General features: G+C 34.7%; 1 protein-coding gene across 2 annotated transcripts in view; it reads right to left on the reverse strand.

Annotated features, from left to right (window-relative positions):
• Positions 1 to 6,811: 6,811 nt before the first annotated feature.
• Positions 6,812 to 17,232, reverse strand: part of LOC113076116 (B-cell receptor CD22-like) — a 37,809-nt gene continuing 27,388 nt past the window's right edge. Inside the window, exons 5-8 of one of the 2 annotated variants that reach the window (XM_026248794.1) lie at positions 12,909 to 13,256; positions 8,303 to 8,590; positions 8,059 to 8,163; positions 6,812 to 7,885 (exon numbers count right to left, since the gene is read on the reverse strand). In XM_026248794.1, coding sequence (XP_026104579.1) covers positions 7,827 to 7,885; positions 8,059 to 8,163; positions 8,303 to 8,590; positions 12,909 to 13,256 — 800 coding nt within the window. In that variant the 3' untranslated portion in view covers positions 6,812 to 7,826. The remainder of the gene's footprint in view (positions 7,886 to 8,058; positions 8,164 to 8,302; positions 8,591 to 12,908; positions 13,257 to 17,232) is intronic. The other variant, XM_026248795.1, reaches the window with a different exon arrangement.

The raw sequence follows: 17,232 nt of genomic DNA on the forward strand, positions 1-17,232 counted from the left end.
GGACAACAAACATACATTTGAAGATGAAAGATGAAAAGTAAAACAGTCCTGAAGGTAAAAAAAATATATATATATATATATGAAGCTTAAAGGGATGGTTCAAAAATATATTTTGAAAAATATTGGAGTCCAAACTGAACCCAACTGAATTTCATTATTTGTTATATGATGTAATATAATATATATTTTAATATTATATTTTATATTTATAAGTCATATACATTTGAAATGACATAAGTAATTATGGGTAAGTTGAGATTCTGCAGATTGATTTGGGACTGATCTCTGGTTAATGTTACGCTGCTGATCTAGAATAGAAACAAAGAGCATTATGGTCACTCAAGAGTATCTGCAGTGATTACACTGACTCTTTCTGCTGATATTTAGATCTTCTCATGAGCCTTTATTCATAAACTGTATCTTTCATGTGTTTCTGTTCAGTTGTATTAATCATGTCATGAACACCTTTGTTCTTCTTGTATCTCTGAACAAAACATGAGATGAGTTCTAGAGAGAGAAGCTGTTCACACTGATGATAATGAACACACACACAAACTCACCTGATACAGTCAGTGTAACAGCATCACTGCGCTGAGAGCGTTGTGTTCCCATCTCTCCTCTACAGATGTATTTACCGCTGTGAGAGTCTTTAACACTGCTGATGTTCAGCTCTTGTGTTGAGATTGAGTTATTTTGGTAGTTTGTTCCCTCTGTTTCCCATCTGTACGTCCACTCAGTGTCTCCTCCCCACTTTATATCACATCTGAGAGCGACTGTTTCTCCTCTGAACACTTGGTCATCAGGTCGAACCGTCACCACAGCTTTAGGACTCACTTCACAAACACAAATTATTGCATTAGTTTTAGACTAAAAATTTAGGACGTCCTGTAGATATTGTCTGTGATCTGTATCTTGTGTCAGATACTATGTGCTCTCTCACCTGTACCATTTACCCACAGTGCATCAGTGTATTGTGTGTAGTAGACTGGTTTTCCTCTTCCAGCTCTACACCAGTACTGGCCTCCAGCAGACACTGAATCAATCTTCACTCTGTAGGAGTTTGTTTGTGTCTTTGTCTCTGAGTGCAGTGTGTGTTTTTACCAGTAAAAGTCCCATCCAGTGGCTGGATTCATGTGACAGATCAAAGTCAGAAAAATGAGGCCCACTGTATAGAAACAACCACAAAATGCTGTGACTTCCATTACAAGGTACATCTATAAACCACACCACTGACAGAAACATCTGCAGAACTCACTTTGACTGTGAACGCTGAGGGATGTTTACATTTTTATTAGAGATGGGACGTTTGACAGTATCGAGGGGTGTATAAATCTCTGTGATCATGTGACTGATGAGGTTTGAGTTCATACGTCACAATGAAACACCTGAAGCGAGGTGACTGATTCAAGTTTTTGGCATGGTTTAATTGGTTATAAGCAGGCGTGAAATGCTTGGTGTTCCCTCCCTGCTTCATCGTAACAGAAACACTTTCATGTGTGAACAATGATTCTCAGAATGAAGACAGATGCTTTCTCTGAGTATTGCTTTTGTGTCAAAACTGGAATCAACGAGATGTGTGAAATCATTTGAAAGTGGCTGCTATAACTGCAGCTGACCACTAGATGTCACTGGTAGGGTCTGTCTTTGTGGCTTTGAAGGTTTTTTTTTTGTTTTGGGCTACACTGTTGCCGTGGGTTGTTTTTCATGTCCGCAGGTTTGAAGGGACTCCAATAACATCATTATCCCCTGGAATCCGAATTTTAGCAAGTTTGACCACAGCAAAAATGGTGTATTTTACCCCTTGAATGTGATTTCTAACTGGAGACCCCCTCGAAACCTGATTGGACTAGTTTTGAGTAATGATTGCGTGGGTTTTCTTGTTTTCTTTCTGGGAACCCTGCTCAAAAGCGTCACAAGTCTTCACCTGCCCATCTCTAATGTTTATGGTTATCAAATCTCTACAAACATAAACAACTGATAATAATTCAGACACGTAATGATTCCATATTTATAAGGTTGGAAAAAAAACTCCTGAGATATGAACAATACAATCAGAGTGAATGAACATCTGTTTCTGTTTCCACATCTCACTGAGAGAAGATGCAGGAAAGCTTCTTTCTAACTTCATATTTGTTCCTTCTCCACACTACTGTACTTAGACTGTAAAGACCAAAAGGGAATTTCTGTTTACATCAACAGGATGTTGTTCAACCAACCTAAATTGTGGTGAGCCTGTTTATTATAATAATAATCTAGCTAAGTGCACATGGGAGACCATGTCATGACTATACCAAACTATTATCATAGACAGTAATGTTAATTGTTATATATATATATATATATATATATATATATATATATGGTGGTCATGACCTCTGACTACAGATTCACTGTTTGTCGTGATCAACGCTGTGCCATCATTTCCACATGGCATGGCACTGTCCGTAGTTTATTAATTTAACTTTGAATAATTTTGCTAAAATTTAAAAGTAAAGGTAAAAGAGGAAAGAAGCACAAGTGATCATGTGAATCGTTTCCTGTCCCCTATATAGTGTACTTCCATTCACCGTACAGAAAATACTAATTCTGTAAACAAGAGACCGATTACAGCCGCAGCTTCAGCATCTATTTATAGTGCAGGGGGCGGGCGCTTCGGATTCTAGAGAGCATTTGATTGGACAGAAGATTTGATGAGAAGATCAAGTGTGATGTGATGTTAGTAGAAGTGAGAGACTGTAAGTTTTGAATACTTATATCTCCTAAATGTGAATTTTGTCTCTGATTTGAAACACACAAGTTGATTCATAACCTTGAGGCTAACATACTAATAATAAAAGCTAAAAAAAAAAAAAAAAACTTACATTTAGATTTCATGGGGACTTTAAGAGCCACCCATGTTATCTATAAAAACACTTTCTCTCTCTCGTTTTCTTCACTGTATATTTCCTCCAGTTTTCATGTTCCTCCAGTTTATTCTGAATACAGTTTTCTCTTCTGCTCAATCCAGATGTGAGTGACTCTCTGTTTTACAGCAGAAACCCTCATCTGACTCTGAGACAAACATAATGTCAAGATGCTGATGTTATCGTTTCATACTGACACTTATATCATTTCTAATAGTGTTGATTCATGATATATGTTAAGAATGTGATTTTTGTTCTATATATTTTCTCTAGATCATGTACATTTGTGGTCATGACAATTTAATTATTTATTATTTATTTGTAAAAAGGCAGCACTTTTTACCTGGTTATGCCTAAAATTACAAGATTATGCTTTGATATATTAAGTATACAAAGTTAAAAATTAAACCTAAATTTTATTTTGAGGCCCAAACGGAGAACAAAATATGCAAACAACCAACACCAACAAGTCTAGGCAATTATTTTATGTTTGTTTGTCTATACATTCTACATTATTTTTACAGGATATACGAGAAATAACATCCTTAGAAAGGGACAGACACCTAAGCCTCAAAGAGCGACGTCAGATGGTGCGGTTGTAGGTTTCTCATTTGATGGAGAGATTTGGGTTAAAGTGAGTAGAAGTATTAAAGTATAATCACTTGACACATTTTCTTAAATAAATAAAACTACACAAATAAGGTCTATATGAATGTTCATATGTTTGTTTCTTTGTAAAGCCCAACAGCTGAGATCAAAAAGAGATGGCTCTAGCGCTAACTTGCCAGTTTCCTTGTTTGAAAAATAGTGAGAGACATGGATATGTAAGTTGTGCTAACACATTATGATCACAAACTGGCAGTGAGAACCAGTCCCCACTTTATGACTGATTTTTTTTTTTTTATATATATATATATATATATATTTTTTTTTTTTGCAGGAGGCATGGTATACACCTGGTCGTTATCTTCACCCTGCAACTGTGTATTTAGAAGAAAGACTGCACAACACGAGGAAACGTCTTAGAGCCCCACACAGACAGAGACAGTACAGGCAGCCACATTCATCTCACAATTCCTCTTCTCAAACAAGTTTTCCACTGCCAGGTTAGAGTTTGGGATGTGTCATTAATGTGTGTGTGTATGTTTAAATTGATAATAATTGATAGTAAAGACTTAGAAAAGACTTAGAAAATGATCATATTTTGAATAATAAATGTTGTTCTTTTTAACTTCTTATTCATCAAATAATTATTTAGAAAGTATTACAGGTTGGAGTAATACCTACAAATTTCCCTGAAAAACTATGCACAAGTTCACCTAGGACTAAAGCTGCTTTAAACTCAAAGTATGCTCACACCAAATGTTGATTTAATTTAGTTAATAGAATTTAATTGATTAAATCAAATCTATTTATCACATTATTATTGACAACATCCTCATTTTAGAGCAGTTACACAAGTGCTTAACACTTTTAACAGTACTGTAGCTTTGCAGGAGGTTTCTTGAAGCATCAGTTCTTCTGGATTGAGTCTGTCTCAGTTTGTTTCTTCATGTAACTTCAGACAGACTGATGGTGATCAGATCTCTGTGTGGGGCACTGGCTGTCGTCAGGGAAAAATCTTATTATCTTATATCTGGATTATTACAAGTAATGGCAAAATTAATGTTTTGAAATGTAAACTGTAATTTCCTACTGACACACTATAGCAAAAGATAGAAGTAAATGACTTAAAACCATTTTAAGCTCCTGAAAATACTAGTGTTCTAATCATTTTGGCCACCACTGTATATATTTATGTATTTCAGCATATATATTTTAGGCATGTCAGTATAATCACCAGTAAAAAAAAAAAAAAAAAAAAAATTTTTTTTTCTTATTTTAAGTTAATATTGTAGTGCAGGGCTATTCAAATCTTTCCCTGGAGGGCCAGAACACTGCAGAGTTTAGCTCCAACCCTAATTTTTGAAAGATATTTGAATAGCCCTGGTGGAAACCATTCTAATATGCTGATTTATTATCAATGCTGAAAACAGAAACAGACAGTATATGGTAACAGTCACAAAACGAGGACACTTTTAAGGCATAGAATAAGTTGTCACAGTAGTTATCAACTAAAATCCTTGACTATTCCAACTGTGAACATTCTGAATGTCTCTGTTTCTTTATACTCTACGTCTCGCTCATTTGAATGTTTTGACATTAACAGAGTCTGAGTTGTCTTTGACTGACATTAACACAATGATTGAGTGGCTAAAGAACAACAGAAACGCTCACAGTCAAGTTGAGGAGTTCATGAAACGTACAGCACCTCATAGAGCTGCATGGATTCAGACTTCTGGAACAGAAACTATTGAGGAAATCAACAGAGAATATCCTAGACTTCGAGACATTCCTGGAATGGTGAGTATAATGATGTGCAGAACAAGACAACCCTACAGAGTTTTCTGAAGTGTAGCCTGTAGCAGAAATACTACATTAATTTAACTAAATTTAACTAAAATGCTTAAGCTTATTCATTCTTTTGTTGCGATCTACCATATATTAATAGCAACTTAATTTTAGGCAATAGGTAGGACATAGGTCATATATTTCATACAGACTTCAGATGCTTTTTTTTTTTTTTTTGTTAAACTCAGTCCCTCCAGGAATTTGATATTTTAATGCAAAATCAAACAAAGTGCATAATTCAGAGCTTGCAATTTTTCCAAACTGCTGCAGATTTCCCACAAAATTTGGGCCTACACGCATCATGTGATGTCATCACAACAACATGCTTTCAGCTGATGCCCACTTTGAATCGATCGCTAAACTTTTGTATATGCCATTGTTTCATCCCACACACACACACACACACACACACACACACACTGAAGTGACATATTTTTATCAACCAGTTAAATTGGTCAACACTGCCTGGAGGTTCACACTTTTTATGAACAAACCCAACATGAAGCAGCATGATGTAATGAGTGAAGGAGACTGAATGAAAATGTAGATTCACTCTGAAACTGGGTCACATTAATGCAACACACTGTGTTACCTTGTGGAACAGCAAAAAAAAAAGGGAAGTCAGAGAGGTTTTACATGATTTCAAATAGCTGTTCATATTTTTGTATTCGCTATGGTGTATATCAAACCAACAAAAAGGCTTCATACATTTTGTGTCAAAAGTACTGTTCTTAAAGTTATTTTTAATATATTTTAAAATCAGCCATGTAAAAGCTTGAAGTAATTCATTAAGTCAGAAAATCATGCAGCTTTTTTAACCGTAAATAACATTTAAAAGACAAAAAAAGAAAGAAAAAAATCATGTTTTTTGTTTAGTTATTGATACGCCAGGCGTTTATTGCCCATGTCATGATATAATGAGAATATGGAGGAAAACAGCTCATTTGTATTCAGAAACCCGAACTGAGCAAAAATAGCTACTTGGTGCACTTTATTATTTATATAGCCAATATGTAAATTAATCTGGTTTTTATAACAGTATGCTATTCAGGACATTGACTACAATGATGGCAAGATGAACAAATAAATGTTCCTCAAAACACTGTTGTATCATTATTCAATATATATTCTAACACAATTTGTCTAATGATTTTGATCATGTAGAGATTTTTTTAAAGTTTTATTCGTCTTGATAATTTAGGGTCGATGGAAATTCATGTATTGAATATGATCCAGTTTCATAGGGTTTAAAGGACAACACTTAATTTTCTCTTTAAAATGTTTTCACTGTTCTCTTATTATAAATTACACAGCCCAGAGCAGTGAATAAAGACACCAGTTATAAAAAAATAAAAAAAACACAAAGCTTTATTGGCTTGGTAAAAAAAAAAAGTATTGCAACATTTAAATGAACATTTAACACAAATATACATAACAGAAGTACACAGCATACAGAGTCTATATATTTGTATACAGTGAAATAAAGTACTAATAATAATGCTAATAAATAGACAATGAGATCTTTATAACAGTCTAACAGAAACTTACATAAAATGATATAAATATCAGTCACTCTGTCTCTCAATGTCTTAGTAAGATGATATTTAATAGTTTATATTACAGCTCTTTGGTTTCAAAACATGTAATGCAGTACAATACAATAATTACTGAGAAAATAAAATATAATTATGTTTGGATAAACAGGTAAAGTTATTTCAATCCAGTAAATGTGTAAAGACCTTTTATTTGTTAAAAAAGTATGATACAAATCAGATGACAGAAGACATATAGAAGGTTATTATTAATGAAAAATAAATAAAAAAGCACATAAAAAAGCATCATCAATTAAAAACATGTGAAGATGTAATTTGACATCACGTTACTGTTGTTAGTTTTATCTGAGACAAAGTCTGCTCCGTCTTATCTCTGGAGGTCTGTTCACTTAAAGTGTCATAATGAACCTGTTCCTCAAATTCAATGAAATATTAATAAATCAGATATTATTGATGTCTCTGTCTCAGCTTTTATTGACAATCAGGTTAAAACTGAATAAATCATCTCTGGGCTGAAATGCCATTAGTTTGAACATTTCTCATCCGTGGGTCTGTAGAAGAACTGATCAACTGAAGTAAAATGGATTGATTTTATTGATTGTGTTTGTTTCCTAATTTAGGATGATATCTAGGATGAACTCATATGATAACATAATATAAAAAAATATTAGATATAATATAAAAATAAAACTATTATAATACAATATAAAAATAATTTATCATATGAAATCATATAATAAATAACATTTAGGAGTTAAATCTATGTAAAGTTGTATACACAAGACCCCAGGATAATCAGAAACACTTATTGTCTGCGTGTGTGAGAGTGTGAATGTGTGTGTGTTAGTCTTGTGAGTTTCCTTCAGTCTGAGACTCCTGCATCCTGAGACTCTGCACACGGTTTGAAGAATGGATGAAATCAGATTGAAGTTTGTTCTTCTGTTACAGCGTACTGGCTTTGGTCTTCAGTAGATGTAACTGTGACACACACACACACACACACACACACACTTATGAATGAGCATCGTCTGTTGTGAATACTGATTTATAACAGATATAAAGACGAAGAGTAAAGGGCTGTCTGTCAGTGAATGTGAATCATTGGTAAAAGTGAGTGAGATGGAGAGAGACGGATCAGACAGAAGTGTTACCTCTCGCTCTGTAACATTTGAACAGCAGCACGACTGTCGACAGCAGATACGGACAAGCTGCCAGAAGAAAACTGAGGATGCTGAAGACAGAAATCTGACCTGAACCTGACAAACAGAGACACAAACACATTATTGAGACACATTACACTCCTGAAGACTTTCAGAAACTTTCTCAGGGAACCCAATGTTTTATGAGTATATTGTCATTTTAAACAGGCAAGTATTTATCACAGTATTTCCTCACCATTAACAGACAGATGTATTCGGTTACTGTCCTGTGATGAGTTTGGTCTCTGATCTCTCTGTCCTCTACACCAGTACTGACCCTGATCAGATGTAATTACTCCTCTGATAGTGAGAGTGTCTCTGTTTACAGTGTAACGATCAGACGTCTGTAACATTACACTGTCTGTGTCTTTATACCACTCATATCTCCAGTTACTGTGAGACTCAATCACACACTTCAGAGTGACTGTCTCTCCAGTGAATACAGGACTGTCTGGAGTCACAGTCAGTGAAGATCTGGGGGAATCTGAGAAGATAAAAGCAGACAAAGATAAAGATGAAAGAGATGCAACTCAACACTGTAACTGTGTATTATACATCTTATTTTATGTATAAAATTAAATTGTTTAGGAATCAAACATTAAAATTCCATATTAGTTGATCATAAAGATGAATGTATAGTACAACTCTGGTACTTTGGGACTAAGGTATGATAAAACAAAATCAGAAGGTTATTCTGTTTATTACCTCATGACATTAATGAACAGGTGCTGTCATAAGTCACATTAATTGTTTTGTTTTTAAAGGGTTCATGAAATAGTTAATCAAATTTGTGTCTCGTTTACACAAATAAGAGTTTAATCTACAATAAAAAATCTTGTCATCGTTTCATTTCAGTCGTGGAAAAAAGATCAAGTGAAGTGAAGACCAAACAGTTTGTTTGAGTTTTGGCTTCACTTGTCTATAGTGGAAGAAAGTAGAGTAGTGTTGTCTATTTTTTAAAGACAGTCGATGATTTTGAACAACTCATGTATGTCCATCAGGGCTGGGAAGGTTACTTTTAAAATGTATTTCACTACAGATTACAAAATACAAGCTTTAAAAGTAATCAGTAAAGTATTTCGTTAGATTACTCAGGTTTAGGAACTTAATCTAAATACTTTAGAATACATTGAAATACTTAAGCTTTGTAACACAAAGGAACATGTTATCTTGATGTGTTGTTTTTATGTTTTCCGACATCTACCAGCCATACTGTTACGAAGGAGAGTCAGAGACGTTCGGATCCAATTGCAGCATTTATTCAACAGAATGGTCAGACAGGCAGAAATCAGGAATGACGTCAGGTGTGTCAGGGATATCCAGAATCATAAACAGTAACGAGCAGAGATCGGGGCAGGCAGCAGAGAATCAGAGTCAAAATACACAATCCAAAGGTCAGACACGGAAACACAAACACAGGGAAAACACTCGGAAATGTAAGACGGGACCAAACAAGACTTCGCCGTGTGGTGGTTTGAGTGTGCTGCTTATATGGGTGTGTAATCAGATGCAGGTGTGTGTGTGTGTGTGTGTGTGTGTGTGTGTGTGCACAATCAGTCCCAGGAATGAGGCAGGATGGGAAATGGAGTTTGAATGGCGGTCCTGAAGTTGCCCTCTACTGAGGTCAATGGGCACTCCATCTGATGATCGTGACACATACGATTTGTGTTTTCTTTGCATTTCATTTTTAAGATCATAAATTTTCCACAGAATTTCTATGAACAACAAAAAATGTTTTGTCATTTAAATCTTCCAATCAATATAAATTAGATTTGAATACAATTACATTATGAAATACAGTTTCATGCCGTATTCCAAGCTTCAAAACGAATCCACATACACCAAACACATAATAAAAGTAGTCAAAACAACTGGCACAGTTGTCCAAGTTATACAATAGATTTATTTAACGAATGGACCAAACTTTTACTGAAAAAGAGCCGCAAAAGAATCGCTGAGACAAAATGGACAGGGCTCGTTTCCCACGGCCACAAGCAATGTCGTTATTAACTATGCTTTCGGGAAACACACCTCAGGGGTCACAACATTTATAATTCCCTTGTAATACCATTCGGGCAGGCATTTTTCAGTTTTTGGGAGCCCAAAATTAATTAATTTAACAAGCCCAAAAAATTATCAGCAATAACTAGTAGCATATCTGGATGTAACGATTCAATTAACTTATGACGCGATAAAGTTCACAATACAGATTACACCATACAATTTTCTGACAATTTATTTATTTATTTACAAAATGAGATTTAAGACAAATTATAATTGAAAATGTGTCCTTTTATTATTAGACAAAAGACAAAATGCTGCATATTTCTTTGTGAAATAAAATGTTAAATAATAAAGCACATTTACCTAAATTTGTTACTTCAGACTATGTGCCTCTAGAAGCTTGCGTTCTGCAAGTGAACGTCGCTTGATTTCACTCTCTGACAGCAGGTGTCACTAATGGAACAGCAGTTATTTAAAGACTGCTGCTCCTTTATTTCTTTCTCCACTGTGTACGTTCACTTAAGACATAACCGACTGTGTTTACGAGAATACTTGCAGAGACAATTATTTTGAGATGATTTTTTTTATGTATGTCTTCATTCAGAAGCAAGGATACACGAAAGAGGAATCAATTCAGTGTAAGCACATTGTCTGAAACGCTGCTCTCAGCAGGTGTTTTGAATGAGTGCGTGCAAGCTCCGAATGCGCACGAATGGTTTAAAACGCTTGAATCGACAAGACTTAGAAAGAAGCGCAAATGATCAACTTCGATCAGTTTCACCCCTTCAAGCGAGTGAACGAAGCAAATCACGTTAGGAATTGTTCATCACTATTCACGATAGTCCGTCAGTCAGGGCGGGGATATATTTTGGAGCCCGACTGGAAAACACAATAGCCCCAGGATGTTGGGCTAGCGATTTTACGAGCCCTGCACCTCAGATCTGTACAGTTTGTGAACAATTGGTTCCCACACTGGTTTTGTTAATCAAAAGATATTATTATTTTAAAAGATTGACTCAAAAGAATCATCTGTCCACGAATCGGATCATGAACTTGCATTATTATTATCTATTCTTGAACATTTCGAATAAATAAAGACTTCAAGTTCATCTGTAAAGCTCATAAAGCTATTGTTTGACTTTATAAACTTTTATTTCATGCATGATTCATATGGATCGGTGCCATTATTTGCAGGGGGGTTACGGGGGTCATGACCCCCTCAAAAATCAGATCCAGCTAATATACCCCCCCCCAATATCATCACATCATTCAGATTAAAATAAATATGAAATATTCTGAATGAATACTTTTGTTCATTTCTTTATTAATTTCATTTGCCAGCAACGAAGATAGTATCATATTTTAAATAATCTGTAATGTACCCCCCGCCCACTGCACCGACTACTTAGAAAGGCAGCCCGACAATGATTTTCATTGTTAGTCGACACCAGCCAAAAAAAAATAAAAAATCTTGACCAAACAGAGGTACTCCTATTGCTAAGTTAGCTGTTAAGTTAGCGTAGTACTTCTCAAAGTGTGGGTGAACACTGCTGGGGAATAGAGACATGACAAGTGGGGCGCGACAAACAGGTTTTGTGCCCATCTTTTTATTTCCTTTATTTATTGACCATACTCTCAAAACAAAACAGAGACACGTTTAAATGTAAGTTATTGATCGTAGTATCACTTTATGGTTCCCATGGAGACGCGTCTTCAATGCTTGTCACACCGCAGCCACAATAGCGCTGAATGATTGATGATCTGCTTTTATTTCCTTTTTTATTCAAAATTTCACAAATTTATTTGCTATAGCAGTATATATCTGATATTCCGATTGCCAAATATGTGCAAGTGGATGTTTTGTTGTTCAAACACCTTTATAACGATCACGTTAGTTGAGCTGTATGCACAATGTATTTTAGGTATCTATCTTATTAAAATACCTAACAAAAATAGGTACAGCTCAATTTGAGATTATTATTATCTGAATTTTTTATTTTATTTTTTTTACTACATTTGAGTCTTATTTCATGCTAAGTGATAATATAATTGCACTTTCAATTTCTATATTTGAGAGTTTTTAATGCTGTTATTTGATGTTAAGTTTTTAATCAATAAAAGTGTCACAATGTATTTCTAATACAGGAACGGCAAATTAGCATGTTACCTTTTACAAAAGACAATTATTCAATAAATAAATAAATATGCGGCGAGTTTAACCCCCCCATGTATCCTCACTAGGAGTTGCTAAATGAACAGCTGCTGCACACAGTTTTTTTGTTTCAGCAGTTGCAAGTAATGGTTGAAATCCCAGAACTGTGACTTAAATATTAATAAATGACATCAATTTAAAATGAATAACTGGAAATCTAAAATACTTTTCAGATGTAACTGTAATCTGATTACCCCCTATTTAAAATGTAATTATAACGAAATACAGTAACTCATTTTTTGTATTTTAAATACGTTACATGTATTTTGTTACTCCCCAGCCCTGCTTCCATCAACTACAAGAGTGTTACTTCTGTTAACTTTGCTGTTTACAGGTGCTTCTCAATAAATTAGAAGTTCGTTTATTTCAGTAATTCAACTCAAATTGTGAAACTCATGTATTAAATAAATTAAATGCACACAGACAGAAGTAGTTTAAGTCTTTGGCTCTTTTAATTGTGATGATTTTGGCTCACATTCTACAAAACCCCACCAATTCACTGTATGTATTTTTCTATGTGTATATAAACTGTTTCCCTAAAAATTAGTTGTACACACCATTTAGGGGACGATGATATTAATCTTACCTGTCACAGTGAGATTAACAGAAGATCTTGATGAGTTTGGTCTCTGATCTCTCCGTCCTCTACACCAGTACTGACCCTGATCAGATGTATTTACTCCTCTGATAGTGAGAGTGTCTCCGTTTACAGTGTAACGACCAGACGTCTGTAACATTACACTGTCTGTGTCTTTATACCACTCATATCTCCACTTAGATGTCTTGTAATTGGTCCAGTCATATCTCCATTCATATATCAGTCCATTTCTCTGTCTCCAGTTACTGTCAGTCTCAATCACACACTTCAGATTGACTGTCTCTCCAGTGAATACAGGACTGTCTGGAGTCACAGTCAGTGTAGATCTGGGGGAATCTGGGAAGAAAGAAGACAGAGCTCTTTCAGTCAGAAACATGATCTGATCGTCTGAGTTCCTGTGTTTGTGTGACACTGATGATGGTAATGGCCTCTCTGTATGTTTTTTTATTATTATTTTTATTTTTTTGCTTCTGTTAACTAAATGTTTTCATGCAAGTTTTTCTGAGAACTTTAGATATAGTAAGGTTAATAATATTTAACCTGTTTTTTTTTTTTTTTTTTTTTATGAATATGTAATGTTTGGTTAGTAAATAAAATAAATAAATAAATGAAAACCTTCAGTGTAACTGTCATAAAGATAAAGTCAAATTGAGAAACAATTCACTTTCTTCCAGCTGTATATTTCTCTTTATTTCTCTGTATATATGTGATCTGTGCTGGTAAAATGAGTTTGAATACACACAGATTAATTACGAGCTTCAGACAAAACAAGTGAAATGTCAATTTTGGTTGAATGAGGTTTTCACAAAAATGAGTTCATTAAACTCCCGTCTAGTGATCCCAATGCTCCACATAGCAGTTAAACATCTAAAAATGTCTTTATTTGTGTGCTTTCTAAAGTTTTGAGTATTTTTCTGCTCATTACTTCTCCTCAGCACAAGTTTGATATTGTTGTAAAGCGCTTCAATCCAGCTGTGAATATTCAGAGCAGATCCTCGATGTCTTGAGTCTGAACCAATCAAACATCATTTTCAGACCCATGCTGATGTAAACAAACCAGCTTGTTGCTAAGCAGCAAATGTTCAGAACTCACTGCACGGTGCTTTGTGTCTTAGCTTTAATTCATAAGAGATCAATCCATGCAGGATAATATTGTCTGACTGCTCTGACAGAAGAATGATGTGGACTACAATACTTCAGACACTTTGGGCTGTTTCTCAGAAAACTATTGTATAAAGGTAGAAGAGCTGGAATATAACACATGGGTCACTTGTTTCTTGAAACAATCAGTGTTTAGGTCCTTTTTGAACATTGAAAGCTACGGTCACCATTAATAAGCAGTGTTGGGGGTAACACATTACAAGTAACGCTTGTTACGTAATCAGATTACTTTTTTCAATTAACTAGTAAAGTAACGCATTACTTTTTAAGTTACTCCCCCCCCCACCCCCATGTATTGATTGAAAGCTCTTCTGTCTCCATGTTGAGAGAAATCAGGAGTAAGATGTTACTTTAGTTCTAGAATAAATGTGAAAATGCATTCATTCATCACGATCACTCACCTCACAAAAAAAAAAAAAAAAAATTCAGATTTTGTTTTCCTCAAAATTAATAAAAACTGTTAAAAGCAAATCAGAATATGATGACTCAAATCTGCAATAATTAAATGTTAAATACAAATATCCTTTATCTGTTTAATTCAGTTTCATTAACTAATTTGCTGCTGACCTTTAATGGTCCAATTCAACCAAACTAACAAACAAAAATTACACAAGACAAACCAATATTTCATCTTTTTTATTGCTGACTAGTGTTGAACTCTTCCTCTGTTCTACTCTACAGATGTGAATTTACATTTTCTTCATTATTCAGACATTAGCTCAAAGCCATCTGATGTTCACTCGTCTAAACACATAAGCCTAACATACTGTATATGGCTCTCAAATCACTGCTTATTAAAATTCAGTGATGACATATTTTGTATACCTCAAGCTGAATTAAGGTCATTTGTTATATAATTGTATTACTGACTGTTTTTTTTTTTTTCTTTTTTGGGAAATTAAATTTTTGTAAAGGTAACTGATCTATATATATATATATATATATATATATATATATATATATATATATATATATATATATATATATATATATATATATATATATATATATATATATCGATATGTGCAAAAAAATCTGTTCATTATAGAGAGTAAGTGTGTCTTTTTATAGAAGACTTGGATTAAAAAAAATTCAAAGCTTTAAATGGTAAATTGTCTGCATTTATATAGCGCTTTCAACAGACCACATGGCCATCCAAAGCGCTTTACAAGTTGCCTCACACACACTCATTCACACACCAACTGCGGTGTCAGCCTTTCAAGGCTCCATCCAGCGCGTCAGGAGCAGCTGGGGTTAGGTGTCTTGCTCAAGGACACCTCGTCAGGTGGAGCCAGGGATTGAACCAGCAACCTTCTGGTTTGTAGACAACCTACATGAACCACTGAGCCACTGCCCCACCAATAATACTGAGTGACTTGAAAAAAAAATGGATGGATAAAAGAAATTAAAATATCAATATGGCAGTATACAGTATGTGGTAGTTTTGCCAATGGTATTGAAAATTATTGTACATCATAAAATCAAAAACAACCCTACATGTTTTATTAGTGCACAGTAGTCTTTTGGTGAACAGCTGACCCATGCAAGTCAATACACTGAGAAAAAAATCATCTTCTGTCGATCTTGCTCTGATGAAGTCAGTTTGAGCGCTTCGGGAGAATCCTGTTAAGTATGACGTAAGAACGGCTGTTTCTGGGTCCAAGCCTTTACTCATTTCACTTAAGAATACTTGCAATCTCAACAGCCATTTATGAGCACTATATTCAAGCCAAGCGTTAACATACTACAGTCTCACAGTGTCTCAGACAGTAATATTTTAACTGAATCACTGTCACTGTCTGGGATTTCAGTATGGAGATAAAGGTTAGGGTAATAATTTTTCAGTATTACATGACGTCATGAGTGTGTTTATACACAGTTTGGTGTTTTTTGGGAGGTGTCTGGCAGAGCTTAAAGACCCAGAGGCGGTGAAGCATGATGTCAGATGTAACAAGCAGATATTATTAATGGGGTCCTATTACGCTTTTTCACTTTTTGAATTTTAGTCAGTGTGTAGTTGTGTATGTTTGGGCATAAAAAAGATCTACAAAGCTATAAATCTCAAAGTCCACTCCAAAGGGAGGTATTTTATTTTTTTAATCCCTTTTCAAGAACTAAAACAAACGGCTCGTTTGGACTACAGCGTTGTTTTCTGGGGTTTGTGATGTCACTAAGCGGCTCATTAGAATATCATTAAAATAAGTCATGTCTATGGAAATGGTTGGGGGGTGGAGAGGGGTGAGGTCGTGGTTAAAACACTTGGTTGTGTGCATCAGAAAAGACGAGGATAAAGAAGTGCTGCTGTAGCGTCAGGTTTTGAGGGAGTCATGAGGGAGTACAGTACTGGTTTCACCAAAAAAAGAGTTCCCACTTTGTCAGGACAATCTGCTGTATCTGCATCACTATCTGTAAGTGTGCTGCTTTACGTGTTTTTTAATGTGTGTGTTATTTACGTTTCAAAGTGTAAGTTGTAGGGTAGAACAAGTACAGTTGGTACAGGGGTACAATTGAAACACCTTAAATAACTTGTGCACAACAAGTCTGATCTGTGATGTTTGCTTCACATGTGTATTAGCGTCATCTTCAATCTTGGATAATTTGAAGTACATGTGCTTCTCCAGTCAGAAGATAGAGGCGAAAGTTTTTTTTTTTTTTTCCAAGGTAAGTTTTTCACTTCACCACACCTTCCACATTGAATTTCTTGTCATCCTTGCATGACTGTTAAAGGTAACTTATATTTTCATAAACCTTAATCTGTTCTCTAAAAAACTGACATGTTTCTTGCATGTGTCATGCATGGTCATCATACAATCTAGAGAAATGTTCGAGGTGGTCAGCAGGGTACAGTTAAGACACGATGTTTCAAATATAATATTGAGGAACATGCAGTTTAGTTGCATTATTTTATTGTGTTATTATGTTTATTAGGATTTTGTTTGCATTTGATCAGTTTTATTATTGCTGTTTACAATTGTTTCTACTGCTACTCAACTTTTTAACTGTTAATTACTTTCATTACTTGTCATTATTGTACAATGTTTTACAAATGAACTATTTTTAACTAAACAATGCAATCTAATAAAATACAGAATGGAAATAAAAACTGTTGAATTAAGTTTTTTTAAGGTATTGTACATTTGCAATGACTTGG

Source organism: Carassius auratus, unplaced genomic scaffold (assembly GCF_003368295.1).
Source record: "Carassius auratus strain Wakin unplaced genomic scaffold, ASM336829v1 scaf_tig00018938, whole genome shotgun sequence".
Taxonomy (NCBI): domain Eukaryota; kingdom Metazoa; phylum Chordata; class Actinopteri; order Cypriniformes; family Cyprinidae; genus Carassius; species Carassius auratus.